General features: G+C 47.8%; 1 protein-coding gene across 1 annotated transcript in view; it reads left to right on the top strand.

The window, feature by feature from the left end:
* Positions 1-23,126, top strand: part of LOC137536794 (pulmonary surfactant-associated protein D-like) — a 127,232-nt gene extending 104,106 nt beyond the window's left edge. Inside the window, exon 9 of the mRNA XM_068258995.1 lies at positions 22,738-23,126. Within this exon, the coding sequence (XP_068115096.1) occupies positions 22,738-23,126 (389 nt within the window). The remainder of the gene's footprint in view (positions 1-22,737) is intronic.
* Positions 23,127-24,431: the final 1,305 nt, after the last annotated feature.

Genomic DNA, 24,431 nt, shown 5'->3' with positions numbered 1-24,431 from the left:
TCACTATTCGAGCTATTTGAGCAACCCGGCGCTATTCGAGCTCGGTACCGAGCTCGAATAGCGTCATAGCCCAGATTGATGTCCTTAGAGCCAATCAGAGGGCTCCCAGGCCCTCTGACGGCAGCCAATCACAGAGGGGGACCCTGGCCAGCCCCTACCCTATAAATAGCTGCCGCCATGTTCCGTTTCTCCATGCTTGCCTGAGACTTGTACAGAGAGAGAGTTGCTCCTTTGTGCTTTGGCTTAGCAAGTGCTCTATTGTGATCATTTACCTAGCGTTTTTGCTCACCTACACCTGCCATATACACCTATATTGTTGTTAGTTAGATAGACATTGTATTTTAGTTAGTAGCTTGTGTGTTACATTAGAGACAGGCAGCTGCTGCAAGCTTACAGGTTTAGGCCTCAGGGGGGCCTTGCCTCTGTGGGCAGCTGTCCTCTGTTTATTTCTCTCATCTATACCAGTATTTCTGCTGTCCTTTACTAATAGTATTGTAGTTATACTGTACTAGGAGTAGGACACTCACTGACTGTCACTGTTTATAGGCTACTAGCTAGCTCCTGCGTGTGTGCACTCACTCACTGTCTGTGTGTACACACACTCTATTTCCTTCTGATTACTGATAGATTATTGTTATTTAGTTGTACTTACTTACTACTTACTCTTACTGTACCCGTAGGGACACTCACTGTCACTGTTCATATAGGCTACTAGCTCCTGCGTGTGCGCACTGCACTCACTGTCTGAGTGTACACACACAACACACACTCTATTTCCTTCTGATCGCTGATTGATTATCGTAATTAGTTAGTTGTACTTACTGTTACTACTTACTCTTACTGTACTAGGAGTCTAGGACACTCAGTCACTGTCCATAGGCTACTAGCTCCTGCGTGCGTGCACTCACTGTCTGAGTGTACACACACCCACACTCCATTTCCTTCTGATCGCTGATTGATTATCGTAATTAGTTAGTTCTACTTACTGTTACTACTTACTCTTACTGTACTAGGAGTCTAGGACACTCAGTCACTGTGTTCATAGGCTACTAGCTCCTGCGTGCGTGCACTCACTGTCTGAGTGTACACACACCCACACTCCATTTCCTTCTGATCGCTGATTGATTATCGTAATTAGTTAGTTGTACTTACTGTTAATACTTACTCTTACTGTACTAGGAGTCTAGGACACTCAGTCACTGTCCATAGGCTACTAGCTCCTGCGTGCGGTCACTCACTGTCTGAGTGTACACACACCACCCACACTCTATTTCCTTCTGATCGCTGATTGATTATTGTAATTAGTTAGTTCTACTTACTGTTACTACTTACTCTTACTGTACTAGGAGTCTAGGACACTCAGTCACTGTGTTCATAGGCTACTAGCTCCTGCGTGCGTGCACTCACTGTCTGAGTGTACACACACCCACACTCCATTTCCTTCTGATCGCTGATTGATTATCGTAATTAGTTAGTTGTACTTACTGTTAATACTTACTCTTACTGTACTAGGAGTCTAGGACACTCAGTCACTGTCCATAGGCTACTAGCTCCTGCGTGCGGTCACTCACTGTCTGAGTGTACACACACCACCCACACTCTATTTCCTTCTGATCGCTGATTGATTATTGTAATTAGTTAGTTCTACTTACTGTTACTACTTACTCTTACTGTACTAGGAGTCTAGGACACTCAGTCACTGTGTTCATAGGCTACTAGCTCCTGCGTGCGTGCACTCACTGTCTGAGTGTACACACACCCACACTCCATTTCCTTCTGATCGCTGATTGATTATTGTAATTAGTTAGTTCTACTTACTGTTACTACTTACTCTTACTGTACTAGGAGTCTAGGACACTCAGTCACTGTCCATAGGCTACTAGCTCCTGCGTGCGGTCACTCACTGTCTGAGTGTACACACACCACCCACACTCTATTTCCTTCTGATCGCTGATTGATTATTGTAATTAGTTAGTTCTACTTACTGTTACTACTTACTCTTACTGTACTAGGAGTCTAGGACACTCAGTCACTGTGTTCATAGGCTTCTAGCTCCTGCGTGCGTGCACTCACTGTCTGAGTGTACACACACCCACACTCCATTTCCTTCTGATCGCTGATTGATTATTGTAATTAGTTAGTTCTACTTACTGTTACTACTTACTCTTACTGTACTAGGAGTCTAGGACACTCAGTCACTGTGTTCATAGGCTACTAGCTCCTGCGTGCGTGCACTCACTGTCTGAGTGTACACACACCCACACTCCATTTCTTTCTGATCGCTGATTGATTATTGTAATTAGTTAGTTCTACTTACTGTTACTACTTACTCTTACTGTACTAGGAGTCTAGGACACTCAGTCACTGTGTTCATAGGCTACTAGCTCCTGCGTGCGTGCACTCACTGTCTGAGTGTACACACACCCACACTCCATTTCCTTCTGATCGCTGATTGATTATTGTAATTAGTTAGTTCTACTTACTGTTACTACTTACTCTTACTGTACTAGGAGTCTAGGACACTCAGTCACTGTCCATAGGCTACTAGCTCCTGCGTGCGGTCACTCACTGTCTGAGTGTACACACACCACCCACACTCTATTTCCTTCTGATCGCTGATTGATTATTGTAATTAGTTAGTTCTACTTACTGTTACTACTTACTCTTACTGTACTAGGAGTCTAGGACACTCAGTCACTGTGTTCATAGGCTACTAGCTCCTGCGTGCGTGCACTCACTGTCTGAGTGTACACACACCCACACTCCATTTCCTTCTGATCGCTGATTGATTATTGTAATTAGTTAGTTCTACTTACTGTTACTACTTACTCTTACTGTACTAGGAGTCTAGGACACTCAGTCACTGTGTTCATAGGCTACTAGCTCCTGCGTGCGGTCACTCACTGTCTGAGTGTACACACACCACCCACACTCTATTTCCTTCTGATCGCTGATTGATTATTGTAATTAGTTAGTTCTACTTACTGTTACTACTTACTCTTACTGTACTAGGAGTCTAGGACACTCAGTCACTGTGTTCATAGGCTACTAGCTCCTGCGTGCGTGCACTCACTGTCTGAGTGTACACACACCCACACTCCATTTCCTTCTGATCGCTGATTGATTATTGTAATTAGTTAGTTCTACTTACTGTTACTACTTACTCTTACTGTACTAGGAGTCTAGGACACTCAGTCACTGTCCATAGGCTACTAGCTCCTGCGTGCGGTCACTCACTGTCTGAGTGTACACACACCACCCACACTCTATTTCCTTCTGATCGCTGATTGATTATTGTAATTAGTTAGTTCTACTTACTGTTACTACTTACTCTTACTGTACTAGGAGTCTAGGACACTCAGTCACTGTGTTCATAGGCTACTAGCTCCTGCGTGCGTGCACTCACTGTCTGAGTGTACACACACCCACACTCCATTTCCTTCTGATCGCTGATTGATTATCGTAATTAGTTAGTTGTACTTACTGTTAATACTTACTCTTACTGTACTAGGAGTCTAGGACACTCAGTCACTGTCCATAGGCTACTAGCTCCTGCGTGCGGTCACTCACTGTCTGAGTGTACACACACCACCCACACTCTATTTCCTTCTGATCGCTGATTGATTATTGTAATTAGTTAGTTCTACTTACTGTTACTACTTACTCTTACTGTACTAGGAGTCTAGGACACTCAGTCACTGTGTTCATAGGCTACTAGCTCCTGCGTGCGTGCACTCACTGTCTGAGTGTACACACACCCACACTCCATTTCCTTCTGATCGCTGATTGATTATCGTAATTAGTTAGTTGTACTTACTGTTAATACTTACTCTTACTGTACTAGGAGTCTAGGACACTCAGTCACTGTCCATAGGCTACTAGCTCCTGCGTGCGGTCACTCACTGTCTGAGTGTACACACACCACCCACACTCTATTTCCTTCTGATCGCTGATTGATTATTGTAATTAGTTAGTTCTACTTACTGTTACTACTTACTCTTACTGTACTAGGAGTCTAGGACACTCAGTCACTGTGTTCATAGGCTACTAGCTCCTGCGTGCGTGCACTCACTGTCTGAGTGTACACACACCCACACTCCATTTCCTTCTGATCGCTGATTGATTATCGTAATTAGTTAGTTGTACTTACTGTTAATACTTACTCTTACTGTACTAGGAGTCTAGGACACTCAGTCACTGTCCATAGGCTACTAGCTCCTGCGTGCGGTCACTCACTGTCTGAGTGTACACACACCACCCACACTCTATTTCCTTCTGATCGCTGATTGATTATTGTAATTAGTTAGTTCTACTTACTGTTACTACTTACTCTTACTGTACTAGGAGTTTAGGACACTCAGTCACTGTGTTCATAGGCTACTAGCTCCTGCGTGCGTGCACTCACTGTCTGAGTGTACACACACCCACACTCCATTTCCTTCTGATCGCTGATTGATTATTGTAATTAGTTAGTTCTACTTACTGTTACTACTTACTCTTACTGTACTAGGAGTCTAGGACACTCAGTCACTGTCCATAGGCTACTAGCTCCTGCGTGCGGTCACTCACTGTCTGAGTGTACACACACCACCCACACTCTATTTCCTTCTGATCGCTGATTGATTATTGTAATTAGTTAGTTCTACTTACTGTTACTACTTACTCTTACTGTACTAGGAGTCTAGGACACTCAGTCACTGTGTTCATAGGCTTCTAGCTCCTGCGTGCGTGCACTCACTGTCTGAGTGTACACACACCCACACTCCATTTCCTTCTGATCGCTGATTGATTATTGTAATTAGTTAGTTCTACTTACTGTTACTACTTACTCTTACTGTACTAGGAGTCTAGGACACTCAGTCACTGTGTTCATAGGCTACTAGCTCCTGCGTGCGGTCACTCACTGTCTGAGTGTACACACACCACCCACACTCTATTTCCTTCTGATCGCTGATTGATTATTGTAATTAGTTAGTTCTACTTACTGTTACTACTTACTCTTACTGTACTAGGAGTCTAGGACACTCAGTCACTGTGTTCATAGGCTACTAGCTCCTGCGTGCGTGCACTCACTGTCTGAGTGTACACACACCCACACTCCATTTCCTTCTGATCGCTGATTGATTATTGTAATTAGTTAGTTCTACTTACTGTTACTACTTACTCTTACTGTACTAGGAGTCTAGGACACTCAGTCACTGTCCATAGGCTACTAGCTCCTGCGTGCGGTCACTCACTGTCTGAGTGTACACACACCACCCACACTCTATTTCCTTCTGATCGCTGATTGATTATTGTAATTAGTTAGTTCTACTTACTGTTACTACTTACTCTTACTGTACTAGGAGTCTAGGACACTCAGTCACTGTGTTCATAGGCTACTAGCTCCTGCGTGCGTGCACTCACTGTCTGAGTGTACACACACCCACACTCCATTTCCTTCTGATCGCTGATTGATTATCGTAATTAGTTAGTTGTACTTACTGTTAATACTTACTCTTACTGTACTAGGAGTCTAGGACACTCAGTCACTGTCCATAGGCTACTAGCTCCTGCGTGCGGTCACTCACTGTCTGAGTGTACACACACCACCCACACTCTATTTCCTTCTGATCGCTGATTGATTATTGTAATTAGTTAGTTCTACTTACTGTTACTACTTACTCTTACTGTACTAGGAGTCTAGGACACTCAGTCACTGTGTTCATAGGCTACTAGCTCCTGCGTGCGTGCACTCACTGTCTGAGTGTACACACACCCACACTCCATTTCCTTCTGATCGCTGATTGATTATCGTAATTAGTTAGTTGTACTTACTGTTAATACTTACTCTTACTGTACTAGGAGTCTAGGACACTCAGTCACTGTCCATAGGCTACTAGCTCCTGCGTGCGGTCACTCACTGTCTGAGTGTACACACACCACCCACACTCTATTTCCTTCTGATCGCTGATTGATTATTGTAATTAGTTAGTTCTACTTACTGTTACTACTTACTCTTACTGTACTAGGAGTTTAGGACACTCAGTCACTGTGTTCATAGGCTACTAGCTCCTGCGTGCGTGCACTCACTGTCTGAGTGTACACACACCCACACTCCATTTCCTTCTGATCGCTGATTGATTATTGTAATTAGTTAGTTCTACTTACTGTTACTACTTACTCTTACTGTACTAGGAGTCTAGGACACTCAGTCACTGTCCATAGGCTACTAGCTCCTGCGTGCGGTCACTCACTGTCTGAGTGTACACACACCACCCACACTCTATTTCCTTCTGATCGCTGATTGATTATTGTAATTAGTTAGTTCTACTTACTGTTACTACTTACTCTTACTGTACTAGGAGTCTAGGACACTCAGTCACTGTGTTCATAGGCTTCTAGCTCCTGCGTGCGTGCACTCACTGTCTGAGTGTACACACACCCACACTCCATTTCCTTCTGATCGCTGATTGATTATTGTAATTAGTTAGTTCTACTTACTGTTACTACTTACTCTTACTGTACTAGGAGTCTAGGACACTCAGTCACTGTGTTCATAGGCTACTAGCTCCTGCGTGCGTGCACTCACTGTCTGAGTGTACACACACCCACACTCCATTTCCTTCTGATCACTGATTGATTATTGTAATTAGTTAGTTCTACTTACTGTTACTACTTACTCTTACTGTACTAGGAGTCTAGGACACTCAGTCACTGTGTTCATAGGCTACTAGCTCCTGCGTGCGTGCACTCACTGTCTGAGTGTACACACACCCACACTCCATTTCCTTCTGATCGCTGATTGATTATTGTAATTAGTTAGTTCTACTTACTGTTACTACTTACTCTTACTGTACTAGGAGTCTAGGACACTCAGTCACTGTCCATAGGCTACTAGCTCCTGCGTGCGGTCACTCACTGTCTGAGTGTACACACACCACCCACACTCTATTTCCTTCTGATCGCTGATTGATTATTGTAATTAGTTAGTTCTACTTACTGTTACTACTTACTCTTACTGTACTAGGAGTCTAGGACACTCAGTCACTGTGTTCATAGGCTACTAGCTCCTGCGTGCGTGCACTCACTGTCTGAGTGTACACACACCCACACTCCATTTCCTTCTGATCGCTGATTGATTATTGTAATTAGTTAGTTCTACTTACTGTTACTACTTACTCTTACTGTACTAGGAGTCTAGGACACTCAGTTCCTGTGTTCATAGGCTACTAGCTCCTGCGTGCGTGCACTCACTGTCTGAGTGTACACACACCCACACTCCATTTCCTTCTGATCGCTGATTGATTATTGTAATTAGTTAGTTCTACTTACTGTTACTACTTACTCTTACTGTACTAGGAGTCTAGGACACTCAGTCACTGTCCATAGGCTACTAGCTCCTGTGTGCGGTCACTCACTGTCTGAGTGTACACACACCACCCACACTCTATTTCCTTCTGATCGCTGATTGATTATTGTAATTAGTTAGTTCTACTTACTGTTACTACTTACTCTTACTGTACTAGGAGTCTAGGACACTCAGTCACTGTGTTCATAGGCTTCTAGCTCCTGCGTGCGTGCACTCACTGTCTGAGTGTACACACACCCACACTCCATTTCCTTCTGATCGCTGATTGATTATTGTAATTAGTTAGTTCTACTTACTGTTACTACTTACTCTTACTGTACTAGGAGTCTAGGACACTCAGTCACTGTGTTCATAGGCTTCTAGCTCCTGCGTGCGTGCACTCACTGTCTGAGTGTACACACACCCACACTCCATTTCCTTCTGATCGCTGATTGATTATTGTAATTAGTTAGTTCTACTTACTGTTACTACTTACTCTTACTGTACTAGGAGTCTAGGACACTCAGTCACTGTGTTCATAGGCTACTAGCTCCTGCGTGCGTGCACTCACTGTCTGAGTGTACACACACAACACACACTCTATTTCCTTCTGATCGCTGATTGATTATCGTAATTAGTTAGTTCTACTTACTGTTACTACTTACTCTTACTGTACTAGGAGTCTAGGACACTCAGTCACTGTGTTCATAGGCTACTAGCTCCTGCGTGCGTGCACTCACTGTCTGAGTGTACACACACTAAATTTACTTGTGATTACTACTGATTATTGTAACTGCTAGTTGTACTTCCTGACTGTTACTACTTACTTACTGTACTAGGGGACACTCACTCAGTCACCTCACCAACCAACCCACTCCATTAAAGTACCCCACTTTTCACCCGCCCTTTTAAAAAACTTTTGTCTATACGCCCAAAACATTGAAGATGTCTGGAAGTGGCAGCCAGCGCGGTTTGGGCAAGGGGAAGGGCAGCAAGGGAATCAGGAGGAGAGGGAGCAGCATTGTGGCAAGCCGCGGCCGCGGGCGCGCCACCATGCACAGTTCCGCAGCAGCAGCAGCAGCGTCAGTGGCTAACATTCCTCCCATAGCCACTGGCCGTGGACGCCTTGGGCGCCGCCCAGCAGGAGCATCTGCAACTCACGCTGCAGAGACACAGCAGCAGCAGCGTGTAGCACCTGCTCCCATTTTCCTCCAGCCGGGTCGGAAACGTCCCATTGAGGAAAAGGATGCAGACACTGTGGTGCAACTCATGACGGAGGATGAGCAGCCCGCCATCAGCTCTGCATCCGAGGCCTCCACCCTCACCACCACCACCACCACCACCCCTGTTCGCAGCAGCCGCCCAGTAGGGTCTGGGGAGGAGGCCAGTTCACCGTCACTCGCCGACCTGTCATTCAGCAGTCTTTTGACCCCAGGCATCATGAGTAAATTGTCTGCTGTTGTTGGCGATCTTGAGGAGGAGATGCTGATGGGCACTTTGGGGGATGAGGGATTGGACAGCAAGACTGTGGCGACAGTCAAGCAGCCCATCCATGCATCAGGAGAGGAGTTTGGGGGGTCCTCATCCCAGCAGGACATGTTTCAGGAGGGGGAGGATGATGATGACCCGGTGACAGACAGAGACTGGGTGCCACCACCTCCAGGGGATGTCGTCCTCAGCAGCTCTGAGGAGGAGGAGGAGGATGCTCTTGTGGGCCTTGCAAGGAGGCGCATCATTGCAAGCATTGGCAGCAGCAGTAGGCAGGTCCCACAGCCTGCTGGTGTCTCAGGCTCAGCAGCAGCAGCAGCAGCATCTGCCAGTACCACCACCAGCCGCACCCAAGCCCCCCAAGCCCCCCCCCCCAACCACCACAGGGAGACAGGCAGCAGCGCTTCCATGCCGTAGGGGGATGTTTAAGTCACCAATCTGGCGATATTTCACCATGCCCACTGTGTACAGCAAGTACGCCACTTGCAACCACTGTCAGCGGAAGTTGAGCAGAGGTGCAGACCCCTTAAAGTTCTGCACCAGCTCGCTCATCAACCACTAAACATTTCCACCAGCATGAGGAGTTCCAGAGGCTGAAGGCATCTGGTGCTGGCAGTGGCACCACACCCATCACTGCACAGCCTTCAGCAGCAGCAGCAGCAACAGCAGCCACCCGCCCTCCTGCTCCTCCAGCAGCACCAGCAGGAGTGCGGAAACACACTGCTCCTCCCCCCTCTGCAACTCCTGCCGCTGACACTGAGGCCTGTTCTGGCAGCCAGTCCTCAGTGGCCTCCTCTGCTGTGTCTGCTGATTCCCGTGTCAGCAAAAGGCCACGCCAGAGCCTTTTGAGCGAGTCCTTCCAGGGGGTGGTTAGGGCTCTGCCTCCCAGCAGCCGTCGCGTGCGGCAGCTGAACGGCTTGCTGGCACGGGCCATGTGCTCCCAACTCCTGCCGTACACGCTCGTGCAGGAGGGGAGCGACATTCGTGCGCTGCTTGCTTGCGCAGCCCCAGACTGGCAGCTCCCCAGCAGACACTTCTTTGCCCGCAAGGCCATTCCTGCACTGCACCGCTTTGTGATGGCCAATGTGGAGCGAGGGCTGGAGCACACGGTTGGTGAAAGGGTCCACGTCACCATGGACTCCTGGAGCAGCCGCTTCGGGACAGGCCTACCTGTCCTTCACTGTCCACTGGGTCAGCTTGGTGGAAGGGGGTGAGGATGGGAGAGCAGCAGCGGGCACAGCAGCAGCAGCAACACAGTGGGTGGTGCCACCCCGCAGGGTCAGGGGAACTGCAGCAGGTTCCTCCGATCCTCTGCCATCCTCCGGCACACCTGGCCAAACCCCCCGCCTCAGCAGCAGCGTGAAGGCCCGCCACTGCCAAGCGCTGCTGCACTTGGTCAGCCTTGGGAAGACCAAGCTGACGGCAACCCATGTGTTGGCCAAACTCCAGGAGCAGGAGAGGATTTGGCTGACCCCCAGAGGCCTCAGAGTCGGAGAGGTGGTGGCCGACAATGGGGCCAATCTGGTTGCCGCAATAGACAGGGGAAACCTGACCCACATCCCCTGTCTTGCCCACGTGCTGAACCTGGTGGTGCAGAAGTTCCTGCGCACCTACCAGGGGATGGGCGAACTGCTGGAAACGGCAAGGAACGTTGTGCGTCACTTCCGGCGCTCGGCTGCAGCCTGTGCGAGCCTGGAAGACGTGCAAAAGGAGCTGGATCTGCCACGCCATCGGCTGATCCTTGACGTTCCGACTCGCTGGAACTCCACCCTGGCGATGTTGGAGCGTCTGGTTGAACAGAGGCACGCTGTCAAACAGTACCTTGCCCTGGCCACTGTTTCCGCAGCTCAGAGAAGGGACAAGACCAGCAACATCCCGTCCATCGTCCCCGATGATGACTGGAGGCACATGCAGCAGGTGTGCTTTGTGCTGGCTCCCTTCCTGCAGGCCACAAACATGGTGAGCAGGGACCATGCTATGGTCTGCGAGTGGGTGCCCCTGGTTTCTCTGCTGAACAGGGCCCTCGATGCTTTGCTGGAACAGGGAGCGGCAGCCTTGGACCAGCAGGAGCGGCAACCAGCTGCGCAGTCCACCTCTGAGGGGGAGGAGGAGGAGGACTTGGTGGAGGTCCCTGACCTGGCTGCTGATGAGGGGGATCAGCACAGCGCAGCTGAGTTGGTGCGGGGGTGGAGAGAGGATGAGGCGGCAGAGGAGGAGGATGAGGACAGCACTGACGTCGATGTGCCAGCAGACGTGGCCCGCCTCTTCCCAATGGCAGCGCACATGCTGACGTGCCTGCGCAGGGACCCCAGGGTGATCCAGATGAAGCAGAGGGAGGAGATCTGGATCAGCATGATGTTGGACCCACGCCTCAAGGGGAAGTTGAGCCAGTTCCTGCCGCCTGCAGGAGGAGACCCAGCGCAACAAATAAGGAGCTTGCAGCAGGCCCTTGTTGAGCGCTTGGAGGAAGCCTTCCCCCAGCCTTCCACCCCCACTGTCCAGCAGCCAGCACAGAGGCAGCAGCAGGTGCCTGCATCCAGCAGCAGCAAGCGCCCCACAGACCTGCTGTCTCTCAGCCACGAGCTCTACAGGACTGTAGAGGCTCCGGCAGCAGTGACTAGAGAGGAGATGCATGCAGCAGCATCCTCCTCCGGTCACAGCCAGCGCCTGACCCGCATGGTGGCTGACTACATGGGGTCGTACAGCGGGCTTGACAGCGATGCCCCTGTTGATCCCATGGAGTATTGGGTCAAGCGCATGGAGATCTGGAGCGAGCTGGCGCAGTACGCCCTGGAAGTGCTGTCCTGCCCCCCTTCCAGCGTGCTGTCCGAGCGCTGCTTCAGTGCAGCTGGTGGCGTGGTCACCGAGAAACGCTCACGTCTGTCTCACAAGTCTGTGGACAGACTGACGTTTCTCAAGATGAACCAGGCGTGGGTGGAAGGCGAGTTCCTGGCCCCTGTTGTCGGCGAGAGGGGGACATGAACTGGCTGCCGGAACCATCGTTAATGTGCCTTACCACCCTTTACCACCTCCTGGCTCCTGCTCACTAAGCCAGCCTGGTTCACTTTGACTATTACGTCGCCTGCAGCCACACATTTTACACCTACAGTGGGCTGCTGTGTACTGCCCTTCTGCTGTCTGTCTGTGTTTCCCACTGCCAGGGTACACAGAATTACCTTCTTCTGCTGCCACTCTGCCACCAGCTATTACGTCAAACAATAGCTATATTGGTTGTAAAACCAAAAACCAAAAAACCATTAAAAAAAAAAAAAAAGGTTTAATTTTTCTGAGGTGCCCGGGTTGAAAACTGTGTTGTCCCAGTTGTGTATTGGACACAATGTGGGCTGCACGACCGCTGTCTGGGACCTCCTGTTGTGTTTATTTACAGCCCTGGTATCACCGCTAGGTACCAGGGCTATTATGTCACGCTGCCTACCTGCTGCCACACTCACACTGCTCCTCCATACCTCCTCCTGCTGCTGCTGCTGCTGTCTGTCTGTGTTTCCCACTGCCAGGGTACACAGATGATTTACCTTCTGCTGCCACTCTGCCACCAGCTATTACGTCAAACAATAGCTGCTCGCCTACTCCTCCATTCCTCCTCCTGCTGCTGCTGTCTGTCTGTGTTTCCCACTGCCAGGGTACACAGAATTACCTTCTTCTGCTGCCACTCTGCCACCAGCTATTACGTCAAACAATAGCTATATTGGTTGTAAAACCAAAAACCAAAAAACCATTAAAAAAAAAAAAAAAGGTTTAATTTTTCTGAGGTGCCCGGGTTGAAAACTGTGTTGTCCCAGTTGTGTATTGGACACAATGTGGGCTGCACGACCGCTGTCTGGGACCTCCTGTTGTGTTTATTTACAGCCCTGGTATCACCGCTAGGTACCAGGGCTATTATGTCACGCTGCCTACCTGCTGCCACACTCACACTGCTCCTCCATACCTCCTCCTGCTGCTGCTGCTGCTGTCTGTCTGTGTTTCCCACTGCCAGGGTACACAGATGATTTACCTTCTGCTGCCACTCTGCCACCAGCTATTACGTCAAACAATAGCTGCTCGCCTACTCCTCCATTCCTCCTCCTGCTGCTGCTGTCTGTCTGTGTTTCCCACTGCCAGGGTACACAGAATTACCTTCTTCTGCTGCCACTCTGCCACCAGCTATTACGTCAAACAATAGCTATATTGGTTGTAAAACCAAAAACCAAAAAACCATTAAAAAAAAAAAAAAGGTTTAATTTTTCTGAGGTGCCCGGGTTGAAAACTGTGTTGTCCCAGTTGTGTATTGGACACAATGTGGGCTGCACGACCGCTGTCTGGGACCTCCTGTTGTGTTTATTTACAGCCCTGGTATCACCGCTAGGTACCAGGGCTATTATGTCACGCTGCCTACCTGCTGCCACACTCACACTGCTCCTCCATACCTCCTCCTGCTGCTGCTGCTGCTGTCTGTCTGTGTTTCCCACTGCCAGGGTACACTACACAGATGATTTACCTTCTGCTGCCACTCTGCCACCAGCTATTACGTCAAACAATAGCTGCTCGCCTACTCCTCCATTCCTCCTCCTGCTGCTGCTGCTGTCTGTCTGTGTTTCCCACTGCCAGGGTACACAGAATTACCTTCTTCTGCTGCCACTCTGCCACCAGCTATTACGTCAAACAATAGCTATATTGGTTGTAAAACCAAAAACCAAAAAAACATTAAAAAAAAAAAAAAGGTTTCATTTTTCTGAGGTGCCCGGGTTGAAAACTGTGTTGTCCCAGTTGTGTATTGGACACAATGTGGGCTGCACGACCGCTGTCTGGGACCTCCTGTTGTGTTTATTTACAGCCCTGGTATCACCGCTAGGTACCAGGGCTATTATGTCACGCTGCCTACCTGCTGCCACACTCACACTGCTCCTCCATACCTCCTCCTGCTGCTGCTGCTGTTGTCTGTCTGTGTTTCCCACTGCCAGGGTACACTACACAGATGATTTACCTTCTGCTGCCACTCTGCCACCAGCTATTACGTCAAACAATAGCTGCTCACATTACTCCTCCATTCCTCCTGCTGCTGTTGCTGTCTGTCTGTGTTTCCCACTGCCAGGGTACACAGAATTACCTTCTGCTGCCACTCTGCCACCAGCTATTACGTCAAACAATAGCTATATTGGTTGCAAAACCAAAACCAAACAAACCATTAAAAAAAAAAAAAAAAGGTTTAATTTTTCTGAGGTGCCCGGGTTGAAAACTGTGTTGTCCCAGTTGTGTATTGGACACAATGTGGGCTGCACGACCGCTGTCTGGGACCTCCTGTTGTGTTTATTTACAGCCCTGGTATCACCGCTAGGTACCAGGGCTATTATGTCACGGCGAGCTGCCTGCTTCATTGACTGCCTGCTGCCACACACTCATCCTCCTCCTCCTGCTGCTGAATTTACCTCCTGCTGTCTTTGTGTTTCCACTGCCAGGGAGCACATACAATGGCGCTTCCAACATGCGTGCGCCCACCAGCTATTTGTTACGCTCAAAAATAGCTGCATTTCTTTAAAAAAAATTGAAAAGAGAAATACGTGAAGATGATGAAGAAGAAGATGAAAAAGAAGAAGAAGATAAAGAAGAAGAAGATGAAGAAGATGAAGAAGAAGAAGATGAAGAAGAAGATGAAGAAGATGATGAAGAAGAAGATGAAAAAGAAGAAGAAGATGAAGAAGATGAAGAAGAAGAAGATGAAGAAGAAGAAGATGAAGAAGAAGAAGAAGAAGATGAAGAAGATGAAGAAGAAGAAGATGAAGAAGAAGAAGAAGAAGAAGAAGATGAAGAAGAAGAAGAAGAAGATGATGAAGAAGAAGAAGAAGAAGATGAAGAAGAAGAAGAAGATGAAGAAGAAGAAGATGAAGAAGATGAAGATGAAGAAGAAGAAGAAGATGAAGATGAAGATGAAGAAGAAGATGAAGAAGATGAAGAAGAAGATGATGAAGAAGAAGAAGAAGAAGATGATGAAGAAGAAGAAGAAGATGAAGAAGAAGAAGAAGATGATGAAGAAGAAGAAGAAGAAGATGATGAAGAAGAAGAAGAAGAAGATGATGAAGAAGAAGAAGAAGAAGATGATGAAGAAGAAGAAGAAGAAGATGAAGAAGAAGAAGAAGAAGAAGAAGATATAGAAGAAGAAGATCTAGAAGAAGAAGAAGAACGATAAAGAAGAAGAAGAACAAGTATATACAGTAACACTACTGAACAAAATTTAGGACACAACTTCTCTTTCCACATTTTTTTTTAAAGGAACATCCCCACATAATCACTTGCTGTTGTTACTTGGAAAAAAAGATGTTTCTTGCATCATTCACCCTCAAAACAAGTGTTGGAAGCTATTTAAGGCCAATTCGAATAGTCAGCTCGAATAGTGAGCTCGAATACCGACTCGAATAGTGAGCTCGAAGTCCGAGGTCGAATCGAATAGTAAAAATTATTCGACTCGAATATTCGACTGACCTCGAATAATTTACTATTCGAATTCGACCAAACTCGAATTTTAAAAAGGGGTATTTGAGCATCACTACTGACAGTCAGCGTGTACTGCTGGGATCAGTAGTACTTCCGTCTGTCACCAGTGTATAGCATACTATATAGCATTGTCTTATTGCCACTGTACTGCCACAGTCAGCGTGTACTGCTGGGATCAGTAGTACTTCTGTCCGTCACCAGTATATAGCATACTATATAGCATTGTCTTATTGCCACTGTATTGCCACAGTCAGCGTGTACTGCTGGGATCAGTAGTACTTCCGTCCGTCACCAGTATATAGCATACTATATAGCATTGTCTTATTGCCACTGTATTGCCACAGTCAGCGTGTACTGCTGGGATCAGTAGTACTTCCGTCCGTCACCAGTATATAGCATACTATATAGCATTGTCTTATTGCCACTGTACTGCCACAGTCAGCGTGTACTGCTGGGATCAGTAGTACTTCCGTCCGTCACCAGTATATAGCATACTATATAGCATTGTCTTATTGCCACTGTACTGCCACAGTCAGCGTGTACTGCTGGGATCAGTAGTACTTCCGTCCGTCACCAGTATATAGCATACTATATAGCATTGTCTTATTGCCACTGTATTGCCACAGTCAGCGTGTACTGCTGGGATCAGTAGTACTTCCATCCGTCTCCAGTATATACTATATAGCATTGTCTTATTGCCACTGTACTGCCACAGTCAGCGTGTACTGCTGGGATCAGTAGTACTTCCTCCGTCACCAGTATATACTATATAGCATTGTCTTATTGCCACTGTACTGCCACAGTCAGCGTGTACTGCTGGGATCAGTAGTACTTCCGTCCGTCACCAGTGTATAACATACTATATAGCATTGTCTTATTGCCACTGTACTGCCACAGTCAGCGTGTACTGCTGGGATCAGTAGTACTTCCGTCCGTCACCAGTGTATAACATACTATATAGCATTGTCTTATTGCCACTGTACTGCCAGTCAGTGTGCGTGTACTGCTGGTACAACCATAATGAAGAAATCCAGTGAAAGAGGGAGGGGCAAGGGAAGAGGTGTTTCCCCTGACGGTTCACATAGAGGCCGCAGTGGAGCACCTAAGAAAACCCACTCAATACCACCCATGTGTGCCAGACAAACAACCCTCACTAATCCACAAGAGCAGGAGCGGATAATGAATTGGATGACCTCTCAAGCGTCCAGCAGCGGGTTAAGCAGCAGCAGCACCAGCACATCCTTGTCACGCTCGAGGTCCTCTGCCAGTTACAAGGAGCCAGTGGGCACAAAGGTGACTCAACCAGCAGCTACACCATGCACACAATGGCCAAATAACCAGTCCAAACAATTATTTCCGGACACAATGGGCTCTTCGAAGGAGCTATTCCCACTCCTACCCCCACAAACAATGGAACAGCCAGAAATGTTGTGCCCGGATTCACAACCATTGTGCGAGGAAACTGCACCACTCATTGAAATGCAAGGCGAGGACGAAGACACCCAAATCCCTGAGCAATGTGCGCAGGAATTGGAATTGCAGGAGATCCACCAAGAACATCTTGAAGACATGGGAGTGAGGTGCGCAGAGGGTGTTCTGGGGAGCTCTAGTCCACTGCACACAGACACAGTCACAGATGAGGAGATGGAAGAGGAGGTTTTGGACGATGTGGACACAGACCCGGTTTATCGACTACAACCTCGCCGTCGGGATAGCAGCAGTACAGATGAGTCTGCTGCAGAACCCACTGCTGCAAGAGTTCGCCGTGTGCCACAAAGTAGGCAGGGTATTTCGGACACAACAGGCGTAGCCGTAGAAGTGAGACGCCAAAGAGGCAGGAAGCAAACTCGCCAGCAAAGCAGGAGCTCAAAAGTCTGGGCTTTCTTTGAAGACTGCAGGGTGGATGTTACCATGGTGATTTGCAAGGTGTGCAGGACCCGACTGAGCCGGGGGAAAAATGTCAACAACCTCTCCACCACCAGCATGCGCCGCCACATTGTAGCCAAACATAGCACTCTGTGGTCAAACACGCAAGGCCAGGGTAGCGGCTCGCTTCCAGCCCCCAGCAACACTGCCTCCATTGTCACCAGACCCTCCTCAGCTGCAGCCCAGCCATTACGTGGTGCACAAACATCCGTAGTAGACGACAATGTCAGTTTCCGCAACAGTCCTCTTGACGTTTTCCAGTCTTCAACCACCACGACAACAACAACCAACTGTCCTTCAGTGTGCGATCCTACGGTTCAGTTGTCTGTCCCGGAGATGTTTGAGCGCAAGAGAAAATTGCCAGCAAATGACCCCCGGGCCGTGGCACTAACAGCCAGCATAGCCAAGTTTGTGGCCTGCGAAATGCTGCCATATCGCGTGGTGGAGACAAACAGCTTCAAGCGCATGATGGCGCTTGCCATCCCACGTTACGTGGTTCCCAGCCAATACTATTTTGCGCGGTCTGCAGTGCCAGCATTACATGAGCACGTGGTTAGCAAAATAACCAGAAGCTTGAAAAATGCCGTTGCCTGCAAGGTTCACCTCACCACAGACACCTGGACGAGTGCCTTTGGACAGGGTCGATACATCTCCCTGACGGCGCACTGGGTGAACCTTGTGGAGCCTGGCAGTGACTCCTCCTCACCGGCTACGGCGCGGGTGTTGCCCACGCCACAAACTGCTGGACCGACGTCCCTCAGAGGCACCAATCTCGACTCTGACTCCTTCTCCTCCAACGCCTCTCAAAGCTGTACCTCATCCGGCATCGGTAACCCAGCAATAGGGTCGTCGTGGAAGCAGTGCAGCACAGCTGTTGCCATGCGTCAGCAAGCCTTACTGAAGCTGATCTGCCTTGCCTAAGCAGCACACAGGTGAAGAAATTTGGAAGGGAATCAAGGAACAGACCGATTTGTGGCTGGCACCGCTGGACCTGAAACCAGGCATGGTTGTGTGTGACAATGGGAGCAATCTCATTCGCGCTTTAAAGTTGGCTAAGCTGAGACACATCCCTTGCCTGGCACACGTTATGAACCTAGTTGTTCAACGGTTCCTGAGGACATACCCAGGCGTGGCAGATCTTCTGCTGAAGGTGCGACGAGTGGCCAAATATTTCCGAAAGTCCAGTACCGCTTCGGAGGGACTCACCAAGATGCAGGAGCGGTTCAATCTACCGAACCATCGCTTGGTGTGTGACGTACCCACGCGCTGGAATTCGACGCTGCACATGCTAGCACGCTTTTGCGAGCAGAAGAGTGCAGTGGTCCAGTACATGACGGCGCAGTACCGAGGCGCATCCGGGCAGCTACCAAGCTTCTGTGGATCTGATTGGGCCACCATGTTGGACCTCTGCCAAGTCCTCCAAAATTTTGAGCAATCAACGTTGCTTGTGAGCGGTGACAACTCTTCAGTCAGCATTACGATACCACTGCTGTGTTTACTGAAGAGATCGATGTTGCAGATCAAGGAAGCCGCAGTCAGGATGCAAGTGGGGGAATCTCAAGAGGACAACGATCAGCGTGATGATGATACCAACATCAGACAATCTGCCTCAGGAAACGCTGGTCCTCCCAGCTATGCTGAAGAAGAGGACGAGGAACAGCTGGAGTTGGAGCAGGACTTGGATGCCCCCACTGCCGAGGGACAGATCGGTGCACGTTGGACTTCCACGATTCAGCGGGAATGGACAGCAGAAGAAGATGAGGAAGAAGGTGGGCGACGGCGTGATGCTGGTGATGATGATGAGGGTTCGATAAGCTCAGAAGAACATGATGAGGATTCTGTTAGGACTGTGGCAGACATGGCTCAATTCATGCTAGACTGCGTTGTTCGAATTCTGGACGACATGGATTACTGGGTTTATACCCTTCTGGATCCACGGTACAAAGACAATGTTCCCAAACTCATTGGAGAAACTGTCAGACACTGACAGTCTGACAGACAGGTCAAAATGGAAGAATACCAGCAGGCCCTTGTGGAGACATTAGTGAGGAGATTGACATCCTCCTCCTCCTCTAGCCAGTTCCACACTGACAGACTGAGTTCCGCTAACCCAGGATGAGGAGGGGAACAAAGAACGCAAGCCGCAGGTAGTGCCCACAAGGGAATGGTATCGGCAGTGTCCTTGGAGTGGCAAAATTTTATGACACCCATGCAGCAGCCCACAGAACAGCAATCGCCCAGTTCCACCTCCAACACCGATCGCCTGCAGAAGATGGTCAAGGACTACATGTCAGATGGCGTAGCCGTGTTGAACAATCCATTTGCACCCTTCAATTATTGGTTCTCTAAGCTACACATCTGGCACGAACTGGCAATGTACGCAATAGAGGTGCTGGCTTGTCCTGCAGCCAGCGTTATGTCCGAACGCTGTTTCAGTGCTGCCGGAGGCATCATTACAGATCGGCGTATCCGCCTCTCCACAGCAAATGCAGACCGGCTGACACAAATTAAAATGAATCAATCGTGGATTGGAAACGACTACGCAACACTCCCCGAGTCCGACCCCGACCAAGGACCATGAAAATCTGTGATGGCTTAGCGTTGCCACTTTCCGTAATATCCCATTTCTATTTATTAATCACTGCACGGCGACAAAACTCATTGCTTTGCTTTGAAAATAATACAAGATTGTTGTTACCTGTGCCAAAAAAACCTGACATTTTCCGCATTTAAAAGACAATTTCCCTTTGAAACTTAAAAATCATTTTTCTCAAAAACTATAAGGTCCTTTCGGCAAAAAATAGTTTCCTCTTATACCCACCCCCCTGTCCACATACCCTGAAAATTTGGTCTATGTTACATGTAAGGAGGCTTTGCAAAGCAGGAAAGTTCGGGTTCCCATTGACTTCCATTATGTTCGGTGTTCGGCACGAACGTACCGAACATCGGGACACCGTTCGGCCGAACGTTCTCGAACCCGAACATCTGGATGTTCGCCCATCACTAGTGAACACGTGCCTGCCTGCACTATGCACAGCAAAGTAACTGCACGCTGGCACAGTACAATGTCACTAGCTACACTGAGTGACTAAAACTAACTTAAGTAGATCACTGGCTAATTAGCTAAATACAAGTATCAAATACAGTAACAGAGCACGAAAATCTGTGAACATCTGCCTGCCTGCACTAAGCACAGCACTCAGTAGACTGTCACTGACGACTACACTGACTAAAACTAACTTAAGTTAATCACTGGCTAGCTAGCTAAATACATGTATCAAATACAGTAATAGAGCAAAGAAATGAGTGAGAAGGCTGTGTTTGACACAAAAAAAACAGCTCTTTATTTCTGCAATATGACCTGAAGATGCTCTCTCAGTGCCACAGAGTCTAGCAAGGATGGAGCTCTGATAAAGGCCGTCGCTTTACATACAGGATGGGAGGGCAGAGCCTCCCCTCCTATGATTGGTTGCTAGGGCCTACACTGGGGGCCTCTGATTGGCCCAGTGACATTATTTCCCCAATCACGGATTTCCAACCGCGATCTGGATTTCTGTAATATCGGCCGAATCCATGATTGAAGTCCGTGATTGCGGGCCGATCATCATGGCTTTCAATCATGATGTGGATTCAGAAAAAAGGGCTTGTGATCACAGTTATGCCTCGTGGAGAGCATCACTGTTTGTAGTTCCGTATGAGCTGGAGTTGTGATGCTGCTGCCCGGGTCTGTCCTGTTCTCTCTCCCCTGCCGTGATATTGTACAATGTTCTTGCAGGGGAGAGAATGTGAAGAGCAGCGGCTCTGCCCCCTCCCCACTGAACAAGCTGTCCTGGAGTGGATGGAGGACAGAGAGAGACTTAAAGAGGAACTCCAGTGAAAATAATGTAGTAAAAAAAGTGCTTCATTTTTTACCATAATTATGTATAAATGATTTAGTCAGTGTTTGCTCATTGTAAAATCTTTCCTCTCCCCAATTTACATTCTGACATTTATTACATTTTTACTGCTGGCAGGTGATGTAGCTGCTCCTAGCTGTTTTGGCTGTTACAGACAGCTGTAAACAGCTAATTCCTGTCTGGGAACATTGTTACATTGTGGCAGTTTGCCCAGAGTACCGCAGTCCCAGAGCTTCTTGTGGGAAGGGTTTCAGCACAAAATCAGTCGTACAGCGCCCCCTGATGGTCTGTTTGTGAAAAGCATTATATTTCTCACGTAAAAGGGGGTATCAGCTACTGATTGGGATAAAGTTCAATTCTAGGTTGGAGTTTCTCTTTAAGCTGGGGAGAGGTAGCAGATGCACAGGCAGGCTGACTGTTGCAGTTCTGCATCCTGTGTGTCACAAGAAGATTGCACAGATGTGAAGTCTGGTGGTAAAGCTTGCTGCTTTTTTTCTCCCCTCTCCTCTCTCCCCCATCTCTGTTTTCCTACAACTGCCCTCCCCCTCCATCTTGCACTCTCTCTACCTTTTTTCTCTCCAATCATTCCCTCCCCCCCCTTCACCCACTAGGGGCATATCTATATCCTCCCCCCCCCCCCCGCCAAAAAAAAAGTCTGCCCACCACCACCCAGGTGTCAGTTGCTTCCAATCCACCCCCCCCCCCCTTAAAAAAAAAACCTGCTGGACAAGTCCTCTTCTCTCCTGTTTAGTGTTAATCATCGTTGCTACGCTGTGCAGCCAATCACCTTGCGGCTCTTGATGCATGCTTTTGCGTGCCACATGATGATTGGCTGCATGCTGCGGCAAAGAGCTACAATGAAGAGGAGTTAACAGGCCCTGTCCTGCAGCTAATAACAGATAATGTATAGTGCTCCGCTGCTGCTCTGTGGGGCAGCATGGTGGTGTAATGGTTAGCGCTCTCACCTTCAAATCCCAGCCTGGGTGCTCTTTGCAAAGAGTTTCTATGTTCTCCCCATATCTATGTGGGTTTCCTCCCACATCCCAAAAAACTTACAGATACGTTAATTGGCTTCCCCCTAAAATTGGCCCTAGACTACAATAAATACACTGCATGATACATACATAGACATAAGGCTATGGTAGGGATAAGATTGTGAGCCCCTCTGAGGGACAGTTAAGTGACAAGACAGTATACAGCACTGCGGAACATGTCGGCGCTATATCAATACTAAATAATAATAACCATGGAGAACCTGGGCCTCCCAGCATTGGCGGGGGCTATTGTTACGCCCATGCTGCCATCTCTCTCCTCTCTGCTTCTCCTCCTTTGTTTCCTTTCTAGTCAGTCTTATGTCCTACCATATTATTATATGATCACGAATGGCGATTCCAATGCCGTAATTGCTCAAATCGGCTGTAAATACGGGATAGCCGTAATTACGAGGTCGTGACTGATGAGCATCCCTGCAACTGACCACCGTGAACAGGGTCTGAAGGTAACCAGTGAATATGTACTGTATACTTATCCGCTGAGTTTATATTGCACAAGTTCTTTCTTTCAATCACATACAAATTATTTTAATTTATAATTTTCCCTTGTGTATTTCAGCTGTTGCATTGTTCAAAGATGGTGTCAGAAGTGGTAACAAATTCTTTGTGTTAAAGGGTTTAGACAACTACAATAATGCCATTAACATCTGTGTCAAAGCTGGAGGTCGGCTAGCTACACCACAAAATGCTGAAGAAAATGCAGCTGTGTTCAAAGCCCGCGGTACGGCACTAACCCATGCATGGCTGGGTATAAATAAAATTAAAACAAAACCCATATTTAAATATCTAAATAATGATCCATTGAAATATACCAACTGGGGTCCAGGAGAACCCAATAATGCTTATGGACGTGATGAAGACTGTGTAGAAATGTGGGAAAATGGAAAATGGAATGATAACGTTTGCAATGATCGGGATCTTGTCATTTGTGAAATTGAAATCAATTAATCTCCATTGTAGCTTAAATCAACTTTCAAAAAAGCCTAATTGAATATACTGTACAAGTAAACAAGGGGAAAAACCCTTAAATAGTGCCCTGATTAAAAAGCATGCCTAAAATGTGGTGTATACGTGTTATTATTTTTTTTTTTTTTACTTCTAAAGTTTACAATGATAAGGAAAAAGAAACGGCATTGTAATGATCAGTGATGTATATTGATCAGTAGTAGCTCTATCAGCACAATAGTCAGTACTTTATTCAAATGAAAAGACACTCGTGATTGGGTGCACAGTAATATTCAGGACACAGGAGAGTGACGGCCCTTAGGGTCAGGGCCTCACTAGTATAAGAGTGGTCGTACAGATATGGTCGGCAACAAATCAGATTGACAGAGGTACAGAATCACTAGGCAGAATCAGAGTAGATATTCAGGCAGAAGTCGGCAACAGATCAGATTGGCAGAGGAACAGAATCGAAAAGCAAACGGAAGGTCAGAAACAGGCAAAGAGTCACAACAAATAATCAATACAATGTAATAATCCTGAGCTAGTGTGAAATCCCCGAGGTCCTGCCGGATCAAAGCACACACGGATCTGACTAAGGTCTGAGAGCTTTCACTGCGAAGTTTCAGCAACAACAGACAATGAACCACTGACATTCCCAGCCTTAAATACAAACAGGCAATTCCAAACATCCCGCCCAGAACAGCCTGACCAATCCGCAGTGAGATAAAGTGGTCTGACATCAGCCGACCGGCAGGTCAGCTGACTCGTCTCCTAAGACTATAAAGGTCCTGCCTCTCCACACGCGAGCGAGCGAGCGTGCTAACCTACGCTGATGTGTTACTGAGAGACCTGTTCTGCCAGGAACTACGCAAGCCGCCTGAGGAGACGCGACCGCCGCCGTGATGACATCAGATGTGGAAGCGGCGGGCGCCCTGCTTTCCGCCGCTGAGGTAATTCCGCTATACCTAACGGGCATAATTCACACATTACATGTAATCAAATACAACCTGTTTCGAGTATAAACTGAGTCCCTCATTTTTATTTATCAGAACACGTAATAATGACGGACCTGATTATAAACCTTGAAGACCTTTACTCCTCCATGATCACTTCCCTCATTGCCCTTTCTGCTTTTTCTTACCTCACAGAAGTAGCCCCCCTTAATGTATTACTCAGTACCCAGCAGAGCATCTTCTCTGTGCCCCCTTTTTAATCCTGCCACAACTTCTCCCCAATTCAGAGACTTCAGGGGAGCACCCTGGGAACTTATCTATATAGAAAAATTACATTCATAAATAAACCTCAATT

The sequence above is a fragment of the Hyperolius riggenbachi genome, chromosome 10 (genome assembly GCF_040937935.1).
Source record: "Hyperolius riggenbachi isolate aHypRig1 chromosome 10, aHypRig1.pri, whole genome shotgun sequence".
In the NCBI taxonomy this organism is placed as follows: Eukaryota; Metazoa; Chordata; class Amphibia; order Anura; family Hyperoliidae; genus Hyperolius; species Hyperolius riggenbachi.
This window is presented reverse-complemented; position numbering and strand designations above follow the sequence as displayed.